This window comes from Galleria mellonella, unplaced genomic scaffold (genome assembly GCF_026898425.1).
Source record: "Galleria mellonella isolate WM207_F2 unplaced genomic scaffold, CSIRO_AGI_GalMel_v1 utg44, whole genome shotgun sequence".
Taxonomy (NCBI): Eukaryota; Metazoa; Arthropoda; class Insecta; order Lepidoptera; family Pyralidae; genus Galleria; species Galleria mellonella.
Genome location: NW_026442100.1, coordinates 1,234,153 through 1,261,241, shown reverse-complemented (window position 1 = coordinate 1,261,241; position 27,089 = coordinate 1,234,153). Strand labels below are relative to the sequence as shown.

Genomic DNA, 27,089 nt, shown 5'->3' with positions numbered 1-27,089 from the left:
AAAGATTACTTTAAATTCATCAGTAGTTTACATTTTTAAGCGACTTTTAAAAGTTGAAGGAATTTGTAGGTATTTTTTCAGAATTGGTGATGTAAAAATTGCTTAAAATATACACGATTATTACTTATGTCACGAATATTGAAGCAATTTCACTCTCATGGCAGTTTAATATTAGATATTAATACTGTGACAATTGAAGCTTTTGCTTTTGTCCGGCGAAAATATTGTTATTTATTTATTTTATTTATTAGATAGCTATAAGATACTTATAAATACATAACACAGATACAACATAAACTACTATTGCTTAGTTTTACCGTGTAGCGAAGCAAAATGTATAATGTAAACAAATATAAACACGCAATTTTGCGTTCTAAATTTTCAATTGCATTCCAAAAGAAGGAAGTTCTCAAATGGGTTGTATTTTTTTATGTTTTCCACCATATTACTTCGTCAGTTCCAAAACGATTTGGAAACTTCTTTTTTTATCTAAAGGGATATATATATTTACAGATTATTCTTATAGAAATTTTATCGAAATAGTTTCAGTAGTTTAGTTTGTAAATCAAAATAACTAGTTTAGTTATAAATGAAGTAGATTTTTTGTGGAACATATTTTTAATTACTGTACAAATACGATTTGTTTGCAAAGTGAAAGTAAAAATGAATACTTATAAAAAGTGTTCAATACTAAATTTTACTTGTCAATTATGCTAATTGGACTTAGTTTAAAGGATTTAAGTAATTGCACAGTCTAAAAAACGCTTTCGCAACTCTAATAATTATATTGTTTTTATTGTTATTGGTTTGATTGGAACATATTGGAGTTTGATTGATTCTGTTGATGTCACGTTTGTCGAAAGTTAGTTACTTATTATAAAATGCAAAAAGTTTTATAATTAAAAAAAGCAATAAATAAGCTACCGTCATTGTGGTTGGTAACATTAATTATTTAATCCAATCAGTCTTTTACGACAGGTAGTGATGAATGAATATATAGATGTGATAATGAATAGATAATGATTATACATTAATTTTGAAAAATATACTATATACGTACGTATAATATATAGAAACGTCGGTAGTATAACCGTAATTAGTAATGAATTATAAAGTATATATATTTATATATACTTTATAATTCTTATTCATAATTCTTTAAATAATAATTTATTGTCAAGTAAATTTTATAAAATTTTTACTTAAATAACAGCCTAATTAAAATTATATATATATATATATATATATATATATATATATATATATATATATATATATATATATATATATATATATATATATATATATATAAAACTAATCACAAAAAAAAAAAAAATAATGATCAGTCCAATAACTTCCCCAAGAAATAATTATTAAATAAATGTACATTGTAATTTACAATAGTGTTTTAACTATTTATATTTAATACACAAATATGGATACAAGTAAAGTCAACATCGAACTTTCCCGGTCAACAATAGGAAAACTAGTTTATGATTGTTCATTTCATGAACATATTTATTTATTAATTTTGAAAAACGAATTCATATGAAATACAACCTGCTTGGTCTAAAAAATATATATTAAAAATAGATATTTATATAAATAAAAATGTAATATAAATACATGCTCCGCGTAATAAAAACATCTAGTTACTATAAGATGTTCATGTTGATTACTAACTCAATTCTCACAGCTTAATAACTTAATGTATTTTATGTAACTTTCTAGAGTAGTAACTATTAAATGCACTACTTGTACTCATATTTTATTGACGGAATACATTCCAGGCCAACAAATCCTTATTAACATCACAGTAATTAATAGTGTAATATTATAAATGTGAAAGTAAGTTTATTTGTTTGTAACCTTATAATGCTTTAACAGTTTAATCAATCATCATGACATTTGTTTTTTTTTTATACCACTAAGGTGGCAAACAAGCATACGGCCCACCTGATGGTAAGTGGTTACCGTAGCCTATAAACTATTTGGTACACACATACTACATATATGGAATAAAGAAGGATATAGAATTTTATTCCAATCGGTAAACAAACCCCGGTCACACGAATAAAGTCGCTGACAAGACCTAATAACGTGTATAAGTATCTAACGTTTGTAGGTATTAAACTCATTATTGTAGCAGTAAAAGAAGGAGGAGGGGGGCTTCTTATATAGTCTGTAGATATGACATTCGATAGATACCATATGTCGTCATAGTCGTAGAATACTGACGGATTTCTATATGTAATATTTGTCAGATCCGTTAGTATTCTACGACTATGACGATATATGAAGTAGAACGAGATAGCAATATCAGCCGTCTTGTACTTTTTTTACGTACCATAAATGCGCTGAAGAAAACATATTTACCAAAGAATTCGTTTGCCATTTGTAGAGGGGAATTTTTTATGGGATGAAAATGCAATGATAACTCTGTATGCACTGGCGGGATAATAGTGAGTGGCATTAGGTGAGGATAAATCATGTCAATTGGTGCATTACGATTAATTCACCACGATGACCTCCATGGAAGACGACCGCGTGAAGGTCGACTGATAGAGTATATTGCTAGTAATGGAACTGACAAATACCATATTTAACAATTCTCTCCATCCTTATCCAAGGAAGAAGTATAAGAGAAGTGGGTAAGTTCGTTATACGTATGACCGAGTTGTGGCGAAAATGATTTAGTTTAGTCAAATTATATAAATAAAAACTCATTAATTATCTTTATATATTAAGTGTAGGATGTGCAGATTATTATAATGAATAGTGCTAATCGATTACGATTCAATTTCCTGTAACATGATTGTAATTATGGCCAACATCATTATTCATAGATGGTAAAGTGTCAAAATTATGCCTAATGTGAAGGTAATTCGATAAAAGGATGTTTCAACTGTGCTCGATTGGCGGGTAAGCTGCCGTACTCTCTGATATTGGGTCAATTATGACATCGCTAATTTTAAACGGATTTTTTAAAATTATTTTTTTTAATTGGTAGAGTTTACTTTCGAACTGGTCTCTTAATAAAGGTTTGCAGCCATTGTTTTTCTTTGTGGGGTAATAGAATCTAAGTGTACTATATATATAACTAAGTACGAGTATATTTAAATATTTTCAGTTTAATGTATCTACAAAAGGTCTTGTCGTTCATCGGTATATTTTATCATGATAAAAGGTGCTGTTTTTTTGGACTGGTGTATTATACTCATGTTACACTCAGTCCACAGTACCTACCCGCTTACATAGTCACGGGGAAAGTTCTCTGTCCGAAACGTTCACGAAGCTATAATTGACATTTACAAACGATCTTTTGTTTGATCTGCAATGTTGCTACTCAATAACTCACTCGGTTTTCGCTCACGAACAATAGTTGTCATAAAACTTCATACAAATGACATAGTGTTTTGTAATTGGTGATTACACGTATGTACAAATGAAGTTTAACAAATGAGAAGTTTGTATTATAGGCATTTTAACTGGGGCTTTTTGTAACTACTTTAATATTAGGCCATAGATTATTGTCTCACTCTTTTCTACTCATAGACAAGATAAAACAGCTATTTTATTCGAGTACGTATTACTAGCAATCCGCTCTAGCTTTGTATGAGTATATATGTAGATAGAAAGATAAATTAGTGTTTTATATTAGCTTTATACAATTATATAATATGCAAGTCCGGTATGGTCCCGGCATAGAATAGACCACTGCTTCTTTTCCCGTCGGTGTCATAAAAAGAAGAGAGATGGGCAGCAGCGTCCATATTAAAACATCTTCAAAGCCTAACTACGGTTGCCAATGCGTCTGCTAACTAGGTGACGACTGGCAAAAGCTGATATCGTCATAGTCATAAAATACTGACGGATCTGATAAATATTACATATAAAGATCCGTTGGTATTCTACGACTATGACGATATGATGATTATGGTTAGTTTCATGGAGGAAATTTTTGATACCTTGGGTTACATTATACTAATCGTAGAGAGCTTTATCTTTTTTTTTAATTAATAATATAGCCTATGTTACATTCTGACAATGCAGCTTTCTATAGATGAAAGACATTTCAAAATCAGTTAAGTAATTTCTGAGTTTATCCATTGCAAATAAACTTACAAAAAATCAATTCTATAATGTTACTTGTAATATAGATATTATGGTTAATTTCGTATATATTTACTTGTTAAAAATGTGGAAGCGATTTTGTTTGTTTATTTGTGATCTCTCGAAGTAATTACCATACATGTACTATATATGGGACAAAAAAGGATTAAGGCTACTTTACCCTGATTAGTGAACGTATCCTAGTTACACAGACGAAGTCACAGGTAAAAGCTAGTACTCGTATAATTCACCTTCGAAACTGTACTAATCGTTAATATTGCTCTTTCATCGTAATACGCCTATTAAATCCGGTTAAGCACACGAAATGAATCGTATTAGGATTCATGTAAAGTGGTTCGATTAAAAAAAAGGAAAGTTTGTAAAAGCCGGATTCAGTGACATTTAGTACATAGATAAACTGTCTACCGCCTTGACATAGGATACTTTTTATCTAAATAGAGATGGCAGTAAATAAAATACATTTTGTAAATCCTACTAGTAATATGTTATTCTTTCACGTTTAAACTACTGAATGGATTGGAATGAAATTTATTATTATATATTCTTTATTGCACAAAAACATACAGTAACAACAATAAGTTAATAACAATGTTAGCAAAGGCGAACTTATCTCTAAAAGAGATTTCTTCCAGTCAACCTAACGCAGTGGCATAGGAAGTAGTGAGTGGGCAGTAGTAGTGCAAGACAGAAATTTAAATAAATATTTACATAAATTATAAATAATTATATATATACACACATGCATTCACATATATACATACATACACATACACATATATATACATATACACATACACATACATATACACACATACATACACACGTTAAATACAACATATAAATATCAAATACAAGAGAACACAATGATGACAGTCTTCTAATCATTTTTATATTTAAATTAAATTGGAAAGATAAAATGATTTTAATCTTTTTTTGAAGGAACTGCTAGACGGGCTATTCTGAATATTCACGGGAAGTTTATTCCACAGCTGTACAGCACGATTTAGTGCACAGATAAGTTATATCCTAACTTAGAATATAGGACACTTTATATACTAAAGCATATAGGCGTATTTAAGGAAAGGGACAAATGGACCATGCCCCCTTCAGAATTGTTTACTGCCCAACACAGGATGCGAGCAAAACTTCCCAAAGACACGTCTTAGAATGCATATGTGCCTATTTGAAGGGACTAGCCTCCCTCTTAGGTAATAATCTTAATAAATTAAATATATTTAATTAATTTATTAATATAATAATTTAGATAATAAGATAATTTTAAATACTCTAATGCTAATTTACACAGGCGAATCCGTGGGATATAGCTAGTCATTCCTATTTGTAAATCTTTAATGGTATTGATGTAAAGCATTTCTCATAATCATCTCTTTCATCATGTGCACCTGGCCGTCCGTAATTGAACAATCAAAGTGCGGAAGTGCTCGAAACGGTATAACTTAATATAAAGACATTTTGTCTTCACCAAATGATCTATCAACGCATAATAAAAATTTGTAATGTATCCAGAAGCTTTCAATTTTGTCAATAAGTTAGGATTAGATTCATCATATCAACTGTTAATTGTAGACTGTTGAATGAAGTCTTCTTATTGGGGGGCTCTGCCACAGTAATTGCCACGCTAGGTATATTAGATTAAATATTGATACAGACGGAATATACGATAAAATTTGTATTGTATTGTAAAATCTTTATTGTACATAACTCAGATTAAACACTGGTAAAAGATTTAATGTACAATGGCAGACTTATCCCATAAAGGGATCTCTTACAGTCAACCTTTGAGAAGCTGAAAGAAAACTGTAGAATGTATAAGGGTAATAACTGTACAATTAAAGATAAACTAAATCATCATCATCTTCTTACCCTTATCCCAATAATTTAAGGTCGGCGTAATATGATTTTGTCCATATTACAAAAAGACTTGGTTTTTAGTTTTACGACCGGCCACCTGCCTGACGTCAACCCTCTTTGGGAACCGAAAGATAAACTAAATAATACCCAGTAAAAAAATTGAATATATAATACAATGAAAACAGCTGTATATACCTACATATGTAAATAATAAAAGTACATGAATAATAATATAACATTAATACATAAATAAATAAAAACTTACACACATAAATTGTCATATATATTTATGTTAATTTTTACACAGTATTTTTTTTTGTTACGGTGTATTCATTAATTACAAACTGTGAAGCTCAGTCGATAGCATGAAGTAAAAAAAAAAATTCGAAAAACTTTTACATTGGCAGTAATTGCGGGTGTCTCGCATATCAACTGAATACATAACAGCTTTTGAGCGGCCGCCCAATCGATTATCGCCGCGCGGCGGGCGATGAGCGTACGCACCCAACCGCTCGTAGGCGGCGAGCTTTGATAGTGTCGTCACCCAATTCATATCGATAGATAAAATAAAATAATTTCCAAAATATAACATTACGATATTTTGATAACATTTTAATTTTATTTATAAGTTCAACTATCATTTTTAGTAATTTTAATAATTCGTTATTATATCTATTATTTATAATTAAAATATATGAAGTTTGCTCTTACAGAAGTAAAGTTTATTGATTTTATTACTTATTGCTTTGCTTCTAAGTATTGACTTATTGAGCTGTGACTATTTTGTTTCATTCATTACGATAACACAATTATTTTAGTTTTGTTGTCTCTTAATATTCTTTAATTTTCTATACAATTCTTTTTTATTGTGAGTAAAGTCGTAATAAATTATTCTGAATCATAACAGAGTCAGTAATTATCAAAATTATTGAGAACAAAAGCCTCTTTAAAAGTTTAGTACCTTAATAATTATTAGTGAATAAAAAAAATAAAACGGAGTGATAACGGTACGCTGTCTGCTTGCCATGTCGGATTGAAATAATAATAATTATAACATTAATCATGAGCACTTTTAAATAATAAATTTATGACAACTATTTAAATTGTAAACATGAAAAGAAATGTTATACATTTATATCTGTGTAAATTGATCATAAGACAATATTTACATTATCAAAACAACTCGGTTATAAATTATTCACTGCTAATGTTCAAATGAGCAATTTCCTTTACGAAAAATTGATTACATATATAATCCGGAGGCTATTTCAAATTATTGTCCGTTCATCAACAATCACTGCTTAATAAACACACGAGCGTAGATATCGATATCGATACCTGATGGGCAAACATCGATACATGGGATCGCTAATTAGTCGCCTGGTGAAAGTTACCGACCGACTGACCACAATCCGATACCAACTCGATGTTTTTGGTGCCGATTTTAGATCGATTCAACTTTCGTTTTTGACTACTCTTACTTACCGTTCACTACAAGTGTCGATTGAAACACTGATTTATTTTTGAATATCGATATGTACCTATGCGGGGACAGTGTATCTTATGAATTTGACAATAAAGATTAAATTAGAACATGGTGTGTTAAAGTTATGTTTGATGTTACTTTTGTCGGCATTTGCATATTACATTTTCATTACGTTTTTTTTGTGACCACTTATTTGTATTGATCTCTTCGATTGGCAAGTTTAAATTGTTTTCAGCATGAGATCATATCTAATTAAAAAATCTGTAGATGTGAAGGTTCGAGAAATCTTTGCTTTTCTAATTTAACATTTGACCGTCTTACCACAAAAACGTACTTGTGACAGACCAGTGTTAAATACATGTTTAGAAGTCTTGCTAGAAAAGTTTGTCTAAAAACTGTTTATATCTAAATAAAAGAAAGTCTGTATTGTACAAAAAAGGTATTTCAAGTAATAGATTAAATTACCAGAGGGAGTCTTTGTACCAAAGTCGTTTGCTTGGGCTCTGTCCCATTCGTGTTTTTACCGTGAAGCAGTTGTGGCTGTGTTTCGGTTTGAAGGGTGGGTTATGGCAGCGAATTTACAGGGTACAGAGGAATAACACCTGAATCCTCAGGAATGGCAACGTATTGTGGGTATCATGGGCAAAACAGTGTACTCTGTTATGTCCATGATACTGCATACGTCTATAGGCGACAGTTACCACTTTCCATCAGGTGGGTCATCAGCTTGTTTGCCATTCTAAGTTGCATAAAAAAATATACATTAAATTACAATAATTACATAAAATCGCCATATAATAAGCACTTAAAATTACAAATGTAAAAAAACACATTCAATACAATACATAACAATAAGTTACCGCTTAGCATATCATGAATGACCACTGCTGAACGGCGAAAATATATGCATACTTTAAATAAATATTTATAAGAATTTTATGAATACCATATATAATATAAAGCAACCACGCCCACACAAACTCACACTTTTTACTTCTCATAAATCTTTCGAACTCCTAAAAGAGTATCGATACATCAAAATGACCATAATTCATACACGTTACAATATTTGGTAGCTCCGATGCATCACAATAACAATAAATAACTTCAGAACAGTGTTATCCAATCTTATCGAATACGTGATTCCTTTATAAGTAAAAAATTCCAGCGACCCTCCAGTATTGTGATGAAACTAGGTCAGTGATTAAAAAAAAGATGAGGCAATTTTGGGAACTCTCTGCCTATAACCATAAAAAACACTATACTTCTTAAAGAATGTAGTTTAATGCTCATAATCATGATATTATGTTTTATGTAATGATCCTTCTGAGGATTATAGTATATTATTTAAAAAAAAAAATCATTAAAATCAGTTTTTAGATTTGAAGATACAACGTAACATACACCAAAAACCATTATCGAATCAAAAACCTCTCCCATTCTTTTTTCTTTAAACCATTTAAAATTAACGCGATAAACTTACGGGCGACATTATGTCTGGCAAGACTTTCGTAGACATCGCTTCAAAGTGTTTCGTAGTAAATACGGTCCGTTGTATAGAACTTGGCTTATACCAATTATCAAGACTTTGTATATTTATTGATATGTTTTATTTCGACTTTTAATAATTAAATTAATGGCTACTGAGGTAATATCTATTTTAGAAGTTCTATTAATTAAAACACTAGCTGCAAGGTATCGACCATATATATTATAATGGACCCAGAATAAAGTAAACTCAGTCTATTCGATTTATGATAAAAACAATATTTTTCAAGGACAATTTTAGTAGAATAGTTTACCTACCGTTATATTAGTTATAATTACTGTTGATGAGATACTGATTTTCAATGTCATTTATATGGAAGAGCTCTACTAATCGAGTATGCACAAACATCTGTGCCATGAGGTCTACCATCTGGGTTTACGAGGTGGTTCCCAGACACGTGTGTGCTGCGTTGCTGAGCTATTGTTCACGACAATTGCATGTAACTGTTGACGTTTCCTGGGAGTCTATGGGAATGAAATGGAATGATTTTAATTGCATTGTTAGATAAGGTCGCTTTTAGGAGATATTATCGATTTTTATTTATATTATAAATTATTATGAATAAAGCTATATAACAGGCAAGCTTAATTTTGTAAGATTTATCTCTTTTTTTTTTCAAATTCAGAATGAAAAGTTGTTTTGTTAAAATATAGTATATATATATCAAGATTTTTTTTACCTAATTTCCGAGGCATATTGTGTTATACGAAGAAAAAAATACTTAAATTCAGTAGACAAAATAATTAGTAAATGAAAGAAAAAGGTCCAAATTGTATGGAATTCACTTATTTAAATTATCAAAATTAGCTTCAATTATATCTTGTACTTGGCGATATTTAATATCGTGAAACTAGGAACATAGGAAATACGATCATATCGAGCTGTCGGAAGGTAAATTTATCAACCTATTACACTTGTTTTAATTTTATATATTTAGACTTTAATGGAATACCAAAACCTTATTTTAAGTTATAGATTTAATTACTACCTATAACTAGTATTTAAAAAAAGCCATTCATTTATTCTGCGTTTTATTGCCATTTAATTAAGATAATTTTTTCTTTACCCTTCATAATAGGGCTTCTTAATAATCTTAATAAGCAAATCTTCCGATATTTATAGTCACTAATCATTAGAGTGGTAATTAATAAAGATGATACACAATATGTTTACAGCAATACATTCCGATCCTATCTCTTGTAAGTCCACTAAGTAGTAATTATTCGACATAAGAACATGCTACAATAAATGAAATGCCACTTGAGAGATAAGTGCCCAGTAAAAGTGTGAGCGAAAGCAAAAGTAAACTTTTCGTATGTCAATGACCGTTGTATCACGATCTCGGCTGCCCACGACTTGACCGTCAAACTTGGTAAGTGCTACGACATTGCCAAGATGACTATTGGATAATGTACATCATTTATATTGCTTGTTGAAATACGTGTGAATTGGAGGAACGTTAAATTACTGTTTATGTTTTAATTAAAAAAAATTCCTTTAACTATAATCCCTAAAGGAGTAAATAGAGGTATTTGTCTTTCAGTTGAATGGTAGAGGATGAAACTATGCCACATCTTTTTATCGAAAATACCTCACCGTTCGAAGGTCTCTAACCAGTACTTTTTGTCAGTAATAAACTATGGAATCAAAACATTGTCCTACACAGTTGCTCGTATGTAAAAGCCTCAAGTTTTTGAGCGAGGCATGCTTAGAGTTTCTTTGCGTAATAATCCGAAATGAAGACATCCGGATGAACCAAAATGATTGACATATACAGGTACAGATAATGACAGAACAACAACAGCTAAAACGATTATGATGGTGACGAATAGATGATGAACGAAATGCTGCACCTGCCTATGCTTACAGTATTTAATGATAAGTCGCATGTGGGGGATGAAATGAGTCAGTTCAGTTAGTCGTTGCGGATTCACGAGGAATTACCTACGATGGTTAGTTACTCGTAAATTAACTCGATGACACTGATGCTCCTTTCCACTTTGGGTTTGCTGGAAGAAAATTCTATTAGAGTTAAGCTCGCCTTTGTACATGTGATTACCTACGTCATATTCTTATAACTGGTGTGTACAATAAAGATTAATAAATAAAATAAATGGTTTACAGGAGGAACTACGTGGAGATCAACTTGATATGTATACTTAATATATTACTAGTGACAGGAATTAACTTCTTTATTACTGATATTCCCTTCTTCCCCCTAGTTAAAGGTATATTACATATTATCAGTTAACAAATTCCTCAATTTCTTGATTGAGCGTAATCAAGGCAGATATTGGTTGTGAAATATCACTATGAATTGGTAACTTTGTGTAACTTGTACTTAATGCTTAATCCTATAGTGTAATGCGAATGCTACTCGTATTATGATATATAAATTACAAACACTATATTGAGAATGACGATTTTTTTTTTATTTTAGTTCTATGCGATCTATTATATGAACGAGATATTTGTTTCTCTTTTTTCATTATTTAAAAGTGTAGATACAATAAGTTTGGACAATAATAATGCATCTACCAGAATGTTGGATTAACAACTGTAATATTATTTTAAAATTACCATATTAATATACCTACAAATATTTACCATTTGAAGACATATATAATAGTGAAAGATAACAGTAATTTTTAATAAGCATTTGTTAGAAGTGGAAAAAAATCTATAAACTTAAAAGACTTATTTCCTTTCTGAAATAACAATAAAATTAGACTATTTATGGACAGGTAGCAACACTAGTCACTAGTGTTATTCAAAGTGTCGACGCGTGACAACTAGTGACGGTGAAGTGTCAACTCGTGACATGTTGTCACATTCAGATATTTTGAAATCCTCGAAATGACACGTGAGTGGTGAAAGTGTAAACAAAGACTTTCGTTTGAACGAGTTCAGCTTAAATACCAAGTATTACAGTGGATAGTTTTTATTTACTTTGAACACAAGTGAAGTTTTATAAAAAAAAAAAAAAAAAAACTTTTTTAAATCTTATAGATATCTTGGCTGACCAGTAAAAGTAACTTTCAATATTTATGTCATAGAATATATATTATTATATAGTGAGGATCTGATATTATTCGTCTAAAAATCAGGGCAACAGAGTTCCCTCTGTATTCATCATTTTCAGGAAGAAAAGTTAAATACCTTGCTTCTACTTCACTTTTCTGTAATTATTATAATTTCGCCGCGTGGCTCTGACATAGGATGGGTCGCCCCTTCCTTTTGCGTAGGTACCGTAAGAGGCGACTAAGGGGACTTAATGATCGAGGGATGAGCAGCAGCGTCCCTCTTAAAATATCATCAAAGGTTAATTGCGATGCGCGGCAGCTATTGACGAAACCTTCCAAAAAGGGGACGCCTATGTTCAGCACTGGACAATTGATAATGATGTTAACTATAATTTCAACTAAACTAGTTTTAAATGAATAATTTATATTTTTTTATCTACAATTCCATCACTATTCATTAATCAAATGACAATTGACAGTCAAGATTGACATAACATTATGTTCAAATAAGTGACATTGTCGCGAAATACTTTCGATTTCAACTGCGTGTACTGAGTAGGGGCAATGCTCGCAATCTAGTGCGAGATAGACACTAGTCTAACACTAAATATTGTTCGTACAGTGTAGTTTAAAACCAGTTTGTTTTGTTCAATGGACGTAGTTATATCTAGTTTGTTATCTTTTGTTAGATATTTATAAAAAAATCTTAATATCATTACATTTATCTATTACGTATTATTTTGTAACTATTTGTAGGAATTCTTACTAATTTCAGAAATGTGAAAATGGATGTGATTGCTATTTATTAGCCTATAATGGCTCAATAGAACTTATAATTTTCTTTCGTTATAATTTTACATGAAAAAAGACAATATAATCAAAAATGGTAATGGGCACACAAAAACTAATAAAAATATATTTTATTTTATCTTTGTTTATTTCTTGTGTTATGAATTTCTTTCTCTTTAAATTGATGTGTTAATTTAATTTCGAAAACTTAAGAGAAAATTAGTATACTAAAAATATTGAAACAACAAAAGGGTCGTAATTCAAATATACTTTTATCAAACAAAACGGACAAAAAGATTCACCGTTCGCCAATAAATTAACGGTACGTATGCGTTCACACACTATAAAACATCCGTGTAAATTGTAAATTCGTCGTAAATACTGTAAAAAGTATTTTTATATTTTGATTAAGTATATATAACTGAAAAACGATTTTGAATCGTCTGTCGAATGCACTTAAGTAGATTTTCCTTCGAAGTCGCATCGAGTTCTCCACGCTGCGACGAATATCTAGGGAATAAGAATAATTTCATCTCCTATTATTTGTTCTACTAAAATTTGATTACATCTCCATATAAAATGTGGGTAATAAACGTAGCTACCTTAATTTTCATTATTAAAGAGCAAATTTTGAGAATGTTTATAAATAAGGCAGTTGTGCTTACATAATGGAATATTTTTTAATGGATGATAATGGAATGGTAACCCCGCCTGTGTTAACGGTATACGCTGGCGGGCTACCAGTGAGGGATGATAGGTTAGAATGAAAAGGCAGGTCTATTACCCTATCGTGATGAACACACAATTCAGCATTATGGTTTCGAGGGGGGGGGAGCAAGTGGGGGTTGACCTTATAGGATTTGTTGCTAGCAATGGGACTGGTAGTCCGTAAACATACACAAAAAATACTTGTGATGATTAAAAAAATCATCTTGTAAACAAGATGATTTTTTTGATGAAGTCGCTTAAAAAGAAACAGTCATGATTTTAAGTCGACTAAATATTCGGAGATATTCTTCTCACATTTTACTCACATATTATTTTAGATTATATAAATACAAGTTTACTTTTATGGTAATTACCTTCCGTAATTCTCTATTCAGGTTTTTGATTTATATTTTTATTACATTTAAATATTGTGATTGTCCATAAATTATTATAGAAGACGGGCCCAAAGTCCAGACGAATAAGGTCAAGTCCACATGTCCAAGTGAAAGTAAATGAAGTAAGAAGCGCAAACGGTCGTGAGACTTTTGTATCGTGGGTGACTGAAGTTGAATGGGTCATTGACCGTGTTTAGATTAGATATAATAAATAAATTATTAAATATGGAATGAGAATGGAATAAGAATTTCGTGTTGTTTATTTGTAACGCTAATGTTAAGATATCAAATATTTATAAAGTTTGAGTATAGCGGAGGATTTCTTCCAGTCAACCTTTGATTGTTTTTGATAGAGATTGTAAATCGGCGGAGGCAAATTATTTTGTAGCAAGAATAAAATTAAGATCCTATCGTTGTGTATTGCTTGTATCACTACTCCTTTTCAACCAACTTCAGAAAAATCAGGAGGTTCTTTTCTATTTTAATTCGGTGTTTTTTTTTTATTATTTTAATTTTAACTACCGATTTAACTTACGTGTAATTTGGTCGAGTAAAGCTTGACTAGTTATAGGATCGTTGGGGACTCTTAATCTCGAGCGACTGTGGCACAATCGCAAACCTAACTAAGCGCCTCGGCCCATTGAACGCGAGTTGTAGGCGTACTACCATATATGTGTCTTAATTCATAACCCCCTCATTTATTAACCGATTTGGAAAATTCTTTTGTTATTATCTGAAAGGATATATTTTCAGATTGGTCCAATAGATATGTTATCATAATTGATTAAGTAATTAAAATTTTAAATTAAAGTAACTTGTTTTGACTTAAATTATTTTGTATTCGAATTTAATATAATAATTTTATACTATATTGAATTACCTTATTAATAAGTTTCATGAAATATTATAGAATAAACATGAAATAACACATATGAATTTTTGATAGATGATATTTTTGTTACTAATTTAAATATTCAAAGAGATTTTTTGAATCGAAGCACTTGGCGTCCCATTGTTTTTGCCTACCCTAATGAGAGACAGGCCTGACAGATACATATGTAAGTATGTATTTAAATATTAAATATCTCAATGTAATAAACATTAACTTCTTACCTTAGATTATTTTATTTTAAATATTTTTAATATATTTATTGTCTCAATATTTTAATATAAATCGATGTGATTTTTCAATGCTTAGTAAACATTCTTTTTTGTTAATTTTAAACTCTGTGAGAAATTTAAAAAATCTTTTCAAATATTCAGACCACGGTCCTCTCTTGATCCTTGGATTTTCCCCGTTTCAAACATAAAAGTGTCACTGGGACTTTGTTTATTAAAAGATCCTTTCTCACTCTCGATTGACATTAGATTTTGAACGACTTTCGTTTAACCACGTAAAATAGGAATGCTTGTAGTTGTATGTATTTATGATATACTCCTATCTTTCTAGTATAACCAACTAAACAAACTATGTATAATTCAAACATTTGTATTCATTAGTAATGTCGGTGTGGGTGTTTTCTAAGTAGAACATGTGTGTGTTTCCAAAAGAAAAATACGAAATGCGTGGAATAAAAAATTCGATTATTTGTCCAAACCAAAAACTTCTGCAACTTTATAAAAGTGATTACATACCATTTATACGCACGAAACGTTTTGTGTCTTTCTTCTTCATACGTACGGCCAAGAAGTGGAACTCTCTCACTGCGTATGTTTTTTCATCTAAATATAATCCGCACCACTTTAAAGCAAATGTGAATAGACTCCATCTTAGACGAAATCATCACTTTTCATAAGGTTAGATCGTGATCAATTGCAGGAACCTTTAATAGCAAAAAAAAAATTTTAAAATGAAATGAATAAAAGAATTCGTAGTAGTTAACAACTTTTACAGCTAAAGATTAAACTGCAGGCTTTTGCGAGTATAGAATCAAATTCAAGTCATTAGAACTATTATTTGTATAAGAGGTGTCTTCCACTAGTGTCAAAATTTTGATGACCTCATCCGTTACAGAAGACATGAAGATTTTAATATAGTTTACCGGATGACGTCTACACTTACCTTTCTAAGCACGAATCAAATGACTTTTAAATTGTCCAAATACGAGTTGGAAATTTTAGAAGTAAATTTAAAAATGTTAAGTAAAATATTGAAATTCGATCTTCAAATTTCCCAGATCAAAGTCAAGTGCTGTCGATATTCCTAAATCCATTATCAATGACCAGTGTTTAAATCACTGATACTGAATTTTGATTATTCTACTAATATCATTAATGACAATTTTTTTAGAGACGTTTATACGTATGAGTTACTCACGTTTAAACAATTGTTTGGATTTTATAGTTAAAAGTTTCGTAAATACATATAAAGAGTAAGAGCCCCAGATGGTCCCGAAACTAGTCGAGCATTCTCGACTTAAATACGTACACGTATCATCATCATATCAGCAGTTAATTGTCCATTGCAGAACATAAGCCTTCCCCATAACCCTTTTAGACCTGAACGATACGGGCGTGAGTTGTAACTTTAAAAAATTCTAAAACCGCACGCAATTCATTTTTACGCACGAAGCTGAAATAAAATGATAGTGAGATTCTAAACCAGCCAATAAGAAATAATTTTAGCGGTTAGGTGGAGCAGTAGTCTCGTGCGTGCCGGCAAGATGGCTTGGCTCCAAAACACGAAAATATATTTAATCTGAAAGAAAAAAAATCTTGGGTCTGAAAGGGTTAGGAGAAGTTTTATCAGTAGTTGCCAAGCTCGGTAGGCGAGTTGGCAATGGTAGTTAGCCTTTTACCGATGTTTCAAGAAGGACGCTGCTGCCTATCTCTCAATCATTAATTTCCCTTAGTCGTCTTTTACAGTATCCACGGGAAAGGAAGGTGTGGCTCATTCCATGCCGGAAACACAAGCCGAACTTACTTTTAACGCAGAATACTTTTTATCCTAATTCACGCAAGGAAAGCTACATGATGCAGTTAGTTAATTAACATTTGAAATGACTAACTAGACCATGACTCATATAATAATGGAACAATAGCGTAAGTCTATTAAGAGTTATCATTAAATTGAGACAACGAAAGTGGAAGCGAAGGAATTACGAATAATAAAAATTATATTGGAATTTTTAATAAACGTTTATCACGATTTTACCTTACGATAAATCGACTTTCTTTTATTGGACTCGATTGTCGATTCTGTATATTATATCATAGCGTACGTGTCTGTTATCTACGATTGTAACAGTTTAGGAATTTTCATGGAGATGAGAAATTGTGAGATTTGCTAGTGCGATGCAATCGTTCAAATCATTCGTCTATTTTTAAAAACTTTTATATTTAAAATAATAATATTATGTCTATACTAATATTATAAAGATGAAAGACATGATTGTTTGTTTGTAATGGATAAACTCAAAATCTGCTAAACTATTTTTAAAAATTATTTCATTTATAGAAAGCTACATTATGAGCAAGTAACATAGTTTATATATTTTCAAATGTTTGTCTAATCAGGCAAAGCAAGGCCGAATCGCTAGTGACATACATTATTAAAATTTATATTAGGTTAGGCTCAAATTCTGAACCTACTTGTTTTACAATTGATCTATTTCAGTGTTAATTCACACAATTTCTAAATACAACCCATCGATTGTACAAAATATATTATAAAGATATGCAAAGAAAAGTTTTAGGAACCTATTAAGGTGGCCATTATAGACTTTCTCGGACACCATGATACAACATGTCAAAGCTGAAATAAATTTCTGGATACAGTAAAATCAAACAACCGCGACCGTACCATTAACCTTTAAATAAAACTGAGTTAAACTCATCAAAAGTTGAAGTGTAAGGGCGCACCCAGTAATTATTCTGTGAACCGCATACTTTGCAGCGAAACACACCACAAAAACTTTAAAGTGACCGAAAGATTCCGGTACTGGCATACACTTTCTCTGTATCCCATGGCCTAGTTGGACTTGGAGTGAATGCAACCCGTTCAGCAGGAACGCCCAAATATAAGAATGAAAGAATGATTAAAGTGGACCGATGGCCAGATCTGATTTCTAGCCAATTAACACTTACAAACTCGCTAATGGGTTTTCGAGATCCAGCGGAGGATAAAATATAAATGAGGCAAATAAACATACTCATGACTGTAACTTTTTTATATCACAAAGGTGGTAAACAATCATATAGCCCGTTTGATGGAAATCATTCACTTTAGTCTATGGACGCCTGTAATTGCTGATGCGGTTACAACAAATTTCAATTTCATCGTGCATATTTGGCTCTAAATATGCACGAAAAAATACCAAGTCTCGCAAAGTAATTCCTCCACTTCAAAATGTTGTATGGTCTTATGTAAAACCAAGTCATTTATTTTACTAAGTATCTATGGTAGCACTCATACAATACTTTGTTATAAAATGTTATCCATACATTTACCTATTAATATTTTTAGTGACCATATCAATATTAGACATCTTTATTCCTATAATAATTATAATGACTCATTCTATTCATTGTCATCATCATCATCATGTACAAAATAATTTCTTAGTGCTTTCAAACGCTGGTACTTTCTTTCTGTTTTTGTACTTGTTTACATTATTGTTGAATTTTGTTCCGGAGATTATATTAGATAGCTCTTATATGTAAAGAAACAACTTTTTCGCTTTAAATTATTAGTATCCATTAGAGATTAAAGCTATTACGCATCTTGTTCGTAATACGTAAAAAATCTGCTATAATTTTATCAATATAAACATAACATTTTTAATTTATTACATAACAAGATTAATAGCGAGTCCTTTGCAATCCGCTCTATTGTTCTATGAAAGCACATAATATACAAAAGCGAAACGTTCTCAAACTTTCCTTTTCAAATTCCTAAATTGAGGTTAAGGGATAAGCCCACCTCGCCTCTGCTGCGACCTCTCACCCTTGGACTTTCATTATGGCAACCGTTTTATTACTTTTACTAGGATTCTCACAGTTATAAAATATAGATATATACACAATGAAATAATTATGAGAGAAAAAAGGCAGATTTCCAAGCTAGCCGGAAATGGAATCTGGATGTTGCGTTAAATTTGTGTATGTATGACATTTGCATACATAACCGCAAAAATGACTAATACTGGCCATCTTATTTATTCTTTTGATCACTTCATTGCATTTAAATTATTTGAAACTTGTGGTAAATGAAATAAATAAAAGTTTGTATGTACTGTCACCTGTGTTTGGAACAATTTTTCAGTTGTTTTCTGAAAGAAAAACTAATCTTTGTATCATGTAGGCAGTCGACAATATCAATGTATATTTTTTTATATATAACAAACAATTTTGGTATTTTAAACAATTATTTATAGCTATATCCTGTAACTTTGCCCATGTGACTTCTAGATAGGTCATGTAGAAAAAGACAAGAAAATAATATATCACATTAATAATAATAATCAATACCTTTTCCTTTTCATGTGTATCGTAAGAGGCAACTAAAGGAACTTAATGCTCGAGGAATGAGCAATACCATCCCCCTTAAAACATTGCCGATGCCTAAAATTGTGGTTCCCAATCCGCCTGCCAATAGATGTAGGTGGCTCAGGATCATTCCTTATGGTAGTCTATGGGGGAGGATTATGTTCAGCAATGAACAGATCATGGCCGAGACGATGATTATAATGATTAAATACAAAAAGGTGCTCTTACATATCTGTTGACAACACAAAAACTAGAATAGTATTTACAGTTTGAATTGATAATAATTTATAAAGAATCTCGTGAGTACACAACGACAATGCACCGGCACGGTCCGCCCCCGATCTACTGGGAAACTGGGTCTGCGTTCGTAATACAATCTAGGTTCATTATGGGAACGCGTTGATAGGCTTCATGATTTGTTCAATTTAATATTATGCTAAAAAAACTGCGATTGAATGCGAGAATAAACCTTATTAATTACAAAAAGAAATATCAAAACTGGTTCAAATTTTGTGAAGATTTCACGTAACATACTAAAAACCTCATTTATTTGAAAGTTGCTTAGTAACGTACTTCATTTAGTCAGGCGATAGAATTGTAATATTAGGATTTTTTGGAAAAAAATTAACGGATTATACTTCATTTATATCTTTAGTATTTTGAATTTTCCAAAATTATCTTATTTTTACCTGTCTGAACTTTCTTAATTTTGTTGTCTAGTTTTTACAAATACTAAGTACTAAGTGTGATTATATTTAGAAAAATGTATTTTTATATTAATTGAAATTATGTAACTTTCTTGAGAAATATTTTATCATATTCCATTCACACGGTATGCAGATATACCTAATGATAGAATATTTATAATCTTGATAGATCTGTTATTACGATGTGTCAAAATATTGACATAACTATTATATATTTCATGTTAAATTATTCAAAATCATTTATTGACTTTCGCTTTTACTTATGCATATCTGCGTAATGTATCTCTTATCTTGATTTATTCATTGAAAGGAAGTATATAAATTGAGTATAAAATTTGCATTCTAAGCGATATTTTCGTTTACTTATTTTGTTAGAAAGTATTTAGGCTCATTTTACTTTTATCTGCATCGTGGGATAATAACTTTTAAGATTTTTTTGAGTAATTTTTTATCAAAATAATATTTATTTTAATTTTACTGAGGTATGTTAGTGTGGGGGAGGTTTACCATTCCATTGTCATCCATTAAATTAAACGGTATACGCTGTCACGGCATCAATGAGGGATGATAAGTGGAAATGAAAAGGCAGGTCAGTTAGCCCAACGTGATAAATACACTTAGAACTCACCACGATGGTTTCCAGGGGGACTACGTGGAAGTCGAACTAACAGGGTATATTGCTAGCAATGGCACTGGTAGTCAACGTTACTAACAACCCCTCCCCTAATAGGAGATTTTGCCATTAGTTTTCATGCTTAGCAGGCAGGTTGACAACCGCAGTTAAACTTTGCTGTATCATGTACCACTAAGTATATCGGATACTCGATCAATTATTGCAATAAGCTATTAAAGTCCGAATATTGGATCATTCTCATCACCGTAATTACAAAGTACAGTCGGAACTTTAAATTGACACACAAAATATTATAATTTATAATATTACAAGAAAATACAAAAGTGCCTCTTTGTAATAACTGTTAAGTATTGTGTGGGTCGAGCATTGTCCCTCGTGAGCACAGGCCCTAAAACTTTGCGCTCTTGCCTACTTTCTATTTTCTCACTTAAAAAGGTAATAAATAAGGTTGTAAACTATTTACCCATCCTCAGAAAGTATGTAAATAAATATATTATATGCAAACATGTATAGTCAAGTCCTAACATTGTAAACGTTCACTTTCCCCATAACGCTAAGTACTATTGTAAATCCAATATTCGTACTTTCATAACACCCGGATGGTAAAATGAGACGACTTACGTTTTTGTTTTTCTTTTTTCACAGAGGATGCGGCCGAGGCGCGGATTGGCTATAGGAGTTCTTCTCATATTACATATGGTGAGATTATTTACTGATATGCGTAGAACTTTCTCACCAATCCTAACATTGTTTCTGCTTAGCAACATGGAGCTTGAATTACAATAATAGGTCAGTCAAAACCATATTTATTGTAGAAAGTTAATAGAAAGATAAATACTTTTGTTTCCTTCGAAAGTTTACAAATTAGTACAGGATATTAGGTATTTTTTGATGAGTGATAATGGAATACAGGCTCCTCTGCGTTATCATTATACACTGACGAGGCACTAGTGAGGGATGATAGGTGATGTTGAAAGTAGGTCAGTTAATTTATCGTGACACATTCAAGAATTAACCACGGTAGTTTCCTGAGGAACCGCACGGAGGTCGACCCGATTGAGAATATCGCTAGCAATGGGGCTATTGCACCGCCTTATTATTGATCCTTTCCCTCCCGATATTAGGTATTAGGTACTTATTTGTGCCGTTACCCGGTTTATGATGTATAATATTCGTATTTTTTGCAGAGACTTCTTTTAATATGAAATCTATAACAATAATATATTTTAATAACTATATATATATATATATATATATATATATATATATATATATATATATATATATATATATATATATATATATATATCTACGACATCTGTCTATATTTATAAGAATATATGTGTATTGTATCATACATTCATGTAGGCTACAATACAATAGTTAATATAAACGCCAAAATCTAGACTTACCTATTTTATAAAAAGTATACTCGCTTTTCCTTGGCAATGAAGTAAAAATAAAAAAAAATAAAATAACAAATTCAACAGACGGGCGGTCACAAATTTATTAATTTATTGAAATCGAAATTAGTTTTTGAATGTCTTATAAAGTACCCACTAAATTCATTAAGAGCGTTCATAACAAAGCGTGGCAACTTCGTAATTATTTGTCAGTTTAAAAAAATTGTTAACTTTAAACTTTCGCGTTGTTGACACATATTTTAATTACAATATTGAGATTTAAAGTAAATAAAAAAATTGCAGGTAAACAGTACTTACATACTTGAGAGCCTACCATGAAATGTTTTCTGAAATTTCAGGCCCGAACGAAACACAAATTTGATGTAAAAATTACATAATACATACCGTATAAAAATATTAAAAATGTTAAAATATCGTTTCTTTGGACTTTAATGGTAGGATTTATGACGAAGTAAATTTTAAGCTCCATTTACTGAGCCAATTTCGGTATGAACGAAAATACGGAAATGAGTTCGAAATTTCGTAATTTTATATATTGGTAGACTCCTGCTTTTTTATTGTTGACGTTTGGATGTGGACACGTCATACTAATGTGTGACGCCGCTCACATTAGTATGTCGTGACCACGACGTGGTGCATTTCACGTCAAAATGTCGACAATAAAAAAGCAGGGACATGGGTACTATTTACCTGCAATTCTTTTCATTGCATTATGTCCCGATAGTCTGTTTAAAATTAGTAGTGTAGTATATTTAATGTTTCCAATTTATTATTCAAAAAGTTTTGTACTTACGAAATAAATCAGTCGATAACATTAAAAAAATATTCATTTATACTTTATTATACACGAAAATTACATTGTTATAACTTATTTTGAATAAAGATGTACAATGGGTAAGCTTAACTTTGTAAGAGTTCTTTTCTAGCAAATCTCGAGTGGAAAAATATTAATTACTAGCGGGCAGTGTGCGTATAATAAGAAGAGGGAACAATATGGTCGTTTCTACTAAGAAATAATAAATATATTTATAAATGTTAAATAGTTTTTAAAAATTGACAGATAAATACCACGTTGCCATACTTCGGTAAACAAAAATTATGAACGCTCCCAAAAATAAATGAAGACCATATATTTTTAAATTAGTTAAAATGAAATATTTTCTACATCCATAATTTTGTCTTTCTTAACATACTTACGTATTTACTTCTAGATTATAATATGCGTATTACCTCCCAAAGTGGGTGAACTTTGCTTTGTAAATTCGCATTTGCCTCAGGAGACAGTTCGCAAAGTTGGGTAAACGGTTTCTGAATATAAAATGACTTGTGAAACTTAATTCATGGCTAAGTTCAATTATACATATGTATATCAAACGAGGGCGATACAAACAAACAACAAATCTGTTCTGATTTGAGTTTGCATATGAGATTATTTATTTTAATATTAATAACAATACTGGATATTGGACTTGGCCGTGTGGTTATGGCATAGAATAGGCAACCCATTCGTTTCCTGTGGGTGTCGTAAGGACTGACTAAGAAAGGGCGAGGAATGGGCAGCATCGTCTTTCTTAAAACATTTCTAAAGCCTGATTGCGGTTGCCAATCCGCCTGCCAAGCGTGGCAACTACTGACAAAACCCCCCCAAGGGGAGGCTTATTTTCAGCAGTGGACAGTTAAAGGATGATATACGTTTAATCCTTATGTTGTTTTTGTATTCTAAACTTTGAAAAAACCCGGATAAGTGCGTTGGACTCGCACACAGAGCATACCTAATCTGTAAATAGGATTTTTGTGTTCGTTACGTAATAAATTCTATTGAATAAACATATAAGTACCTATGGTCATCTTTATACAATTTTAATATGAAATACCTAATTTATTGTTCTTGTGATTAGAGTATCCTTGCTTTGGGGTATTTATAAATTAATATTATGGTTAAAAAACCGGGCTGCATTATTAAATCTGTCTGTGAAGGTTGTTTAAATATTTATTTTATTTTTTTTAATTACGTTCAACGAATTTAATTAAAATTAGTTAAGTAAATAAAACATTATTCTAGATTTTCTATATAGGATTTTATGGTATTATTAATATTATTTACAACTTTTTCGTAATATCTAATAGAAAAAACATGGCAACATTGTATAGTACTTATTATTATTATATATATTGAGTAAAATTTCAAACCGCAAACGCTCTATCGATCTAATGCTCAAGCAGTTAACGAGAAATCGAATAAATATGCTTATCGGATAGTAAACTAATTGCGATTCAGATTTTACGCGTCATCGATAACGATTGTGATCGACTTCACATCACTAGATTGATAGGTGCATTTTTTATGGATTTACTATAGTAGTAAAAAATGTACTTTTACCGAACTTTTCTAGTTAAGTTATTTAGGCATTCCGGGTCTGGAAGATATTATCTCATGTTGCTGAGTTGATGATGGAAGCCATAGCGTTGTTTAACGATTAGGTGTTAAGGAATAATAAATAGTTCAATTTGCTGACAGAAGCTACTTAGTTAGTATTTTAGTAGGGTGATTATGAACGAATAATTATTTATCGATTATAAAATTTATTTTTAAAGCAATTTTAAAAAAGGATGAGGTCAATTCATCGGTTTTTTTCTTTTTTATTATTAATGTTTGTTACGTCAGAACTCCGCCACTACTAAACCGATTTGAAAAATTCTTTTGTTGATCGAAAGGGTTAAATCCTTAGGTTGGTCCCATACTAATTTGGTCAATATTGAAGTAGTCGTCGTCGTTGTCGTTCTTCTTCTTCTTCCATTTTATCCTTACTTCTTTACTAATATTATATTATAAATATGATATTGAGTTTGTTTGTTTGTTATCTCTTAGTGCCTTATTGGCTTAACTAATCAGTAATTACTATATAAGTCATATGGTATTAGATCCACCTCTTATATTATGTTTATTAAGGTTATATTATGTTTATTATTTTTTATCATAAATTATTTTTTATACTAAACATGTACCAGCCACGCGGGTGAAGCCGTAAGTAAAAGCTAGTGTTGTTATAAATACAAATAATATACTTATAATTTATATAAAATATAATTTATATATATACTTTTAATATTATTATTTATGTAACACAATGGGCATTGGAGTGTTTTTGTAATGAAGACTTAAAAATAATGTGAAATTATATTTGATATTCACAAAAAACTGCGACCAGTTTGATCGTGACAAAATTATGAAACCAAGAAGCGAAAATTGAAAAATAACTCGTAACAACACACACAAATAAAAAAAGGAACTAGAATTAAAAAAAGAAACCCTTTTTAAATTCCTAAAAAAATGTCAGCAAAAGTGTACATAGATCTCTCTCAATTTCAAACATTTATCGAGATAGGATATTCTGATCTGAGAGTAAACTAGATACGATTAAATTTCACGCGTCATCGATAACGATTGTGGTCGACACTAGATTGATATTTGTAATAGGAGCAATGAGTAACTAGTATATTAAAGTAACTATAGTGTATACAATATAATAGTGTCTTTGCTTTCCTGTCAATATTATAAATAAGAAAGTTTGTTACAACTTGGTACAATAACTTAGTGAAGCAGTCGGCTTTGTCTCGTCCTTCCTTCTTCCTCTACTATTTTACTAAGTAGTATACAACTTTATACCAAACTGTCAATTAGCTTTGTTGAATAATATTAATTCTGAAACCAGTCGAAGATCCTCGAATTTAATATATGAGTAAAGCTTATAAAATAATAACAAATGCTATTACTCCGTTAATGACTTTTGTACTGGTGATTAAAATAAATACTAGAATTAAAAATTATATTTGACGTATATATTACAGTTGATATTGTTGATTGTAAAATATATTTATTATTGTTATTCAATACTTGTAATATTAAATTTAATTTAATGATTTTTGTATGATCATACTTAATTTCAGATATAATGTATATTGTTTTTTGAATAAATGACTAATGAGGTCGATTCTGAAGTGCCATTCTTTAAATCTATCTCATCTCTAAACTTAAAGTTAAGGTTTATTTAATTGAATGCGCTAATCGCATTTAAAAAATATATTTGATAGCTCATACCTTGGGGTAGGCTATTCAAGATCGCTATACTATACTGTAAATGGATGATAATGGAATAGTAAATCTGCCTACGCTAAAGGTATACACTGGCGGGGTATCAGTGATAGATGATTGGTGAGGATGAAGGCAGATCAGGCTCATCGTGAAAAATCCAACAAGAATTAATCACAATGGTTTCCAAGAGGAATCGCGAGGAGGTCGACCTGATAGGGTATATTGCTAATAATAGGGTTGCTAATTCATATTACTAACAATCCCCTTTCCCTCTACTGTGAGCTTTAGGATATAGCTAGTTACATACATGTAGTTATATACGTGTAGGTATTTCAAATATTAATTTCCACCCAAAGCGGAAGTACTAGTCAAAGATAGTTGAAGAATTAATGATTTGATATCATTGGTATCTATTATTTTATTGACGAAGCCGTAGCAATCAACATCAGCATCAAACACAACAGCACAGTTTAGATGTTATCAGCATAAAAATAAATTAACAGACCATAAAGAGCGATGTGCTTATTAAACTTCACTCGAGCGTAATTGCTAAGATCAAGATCAAAAATAAAAGGAAGCCAGTTATCTGATTGTGCATCACGATAGCCGTTCGTATCGAAATGTTTCTATGTACAAATAATATGATACTTTTGTCCACAAAACTAACTTCATTCGTGACAAAATTCAAATAAATAATAATTTTAACAATTTACATTTATTTAAATTTAATTATTCACTGATTTTTATCAATTAATTAAATTTTCAAATTTAAATATCAACATGGTTGC

General features: G+C 30.7%; 1 protein-coding gene across 1 annotated transcript in view; it reads left to right on the top strand.

Annotated features, from left to right (window-relative positions):
* LOC113518999 (uncharacterized) overlaps window positions 1-27,089 on the top strand; it is a 47,731-nt gene that overhangs the window by 8,028 nt on the left and 12,614 nt on the right. The window contains exon 2 of the mRNA XM_031914643.2: window positions 21,430-21,483. Within this exon, the coding sequence (XP_031770503.1) occupies window positions 21,433-21,483 (51 nt within the window). The 5' untranslated portion in view covers window positions 21,430-21,432. The remainder of the gene's footprint in view (window positions 1-21,429; window positions 21,484-27,089) is intronic.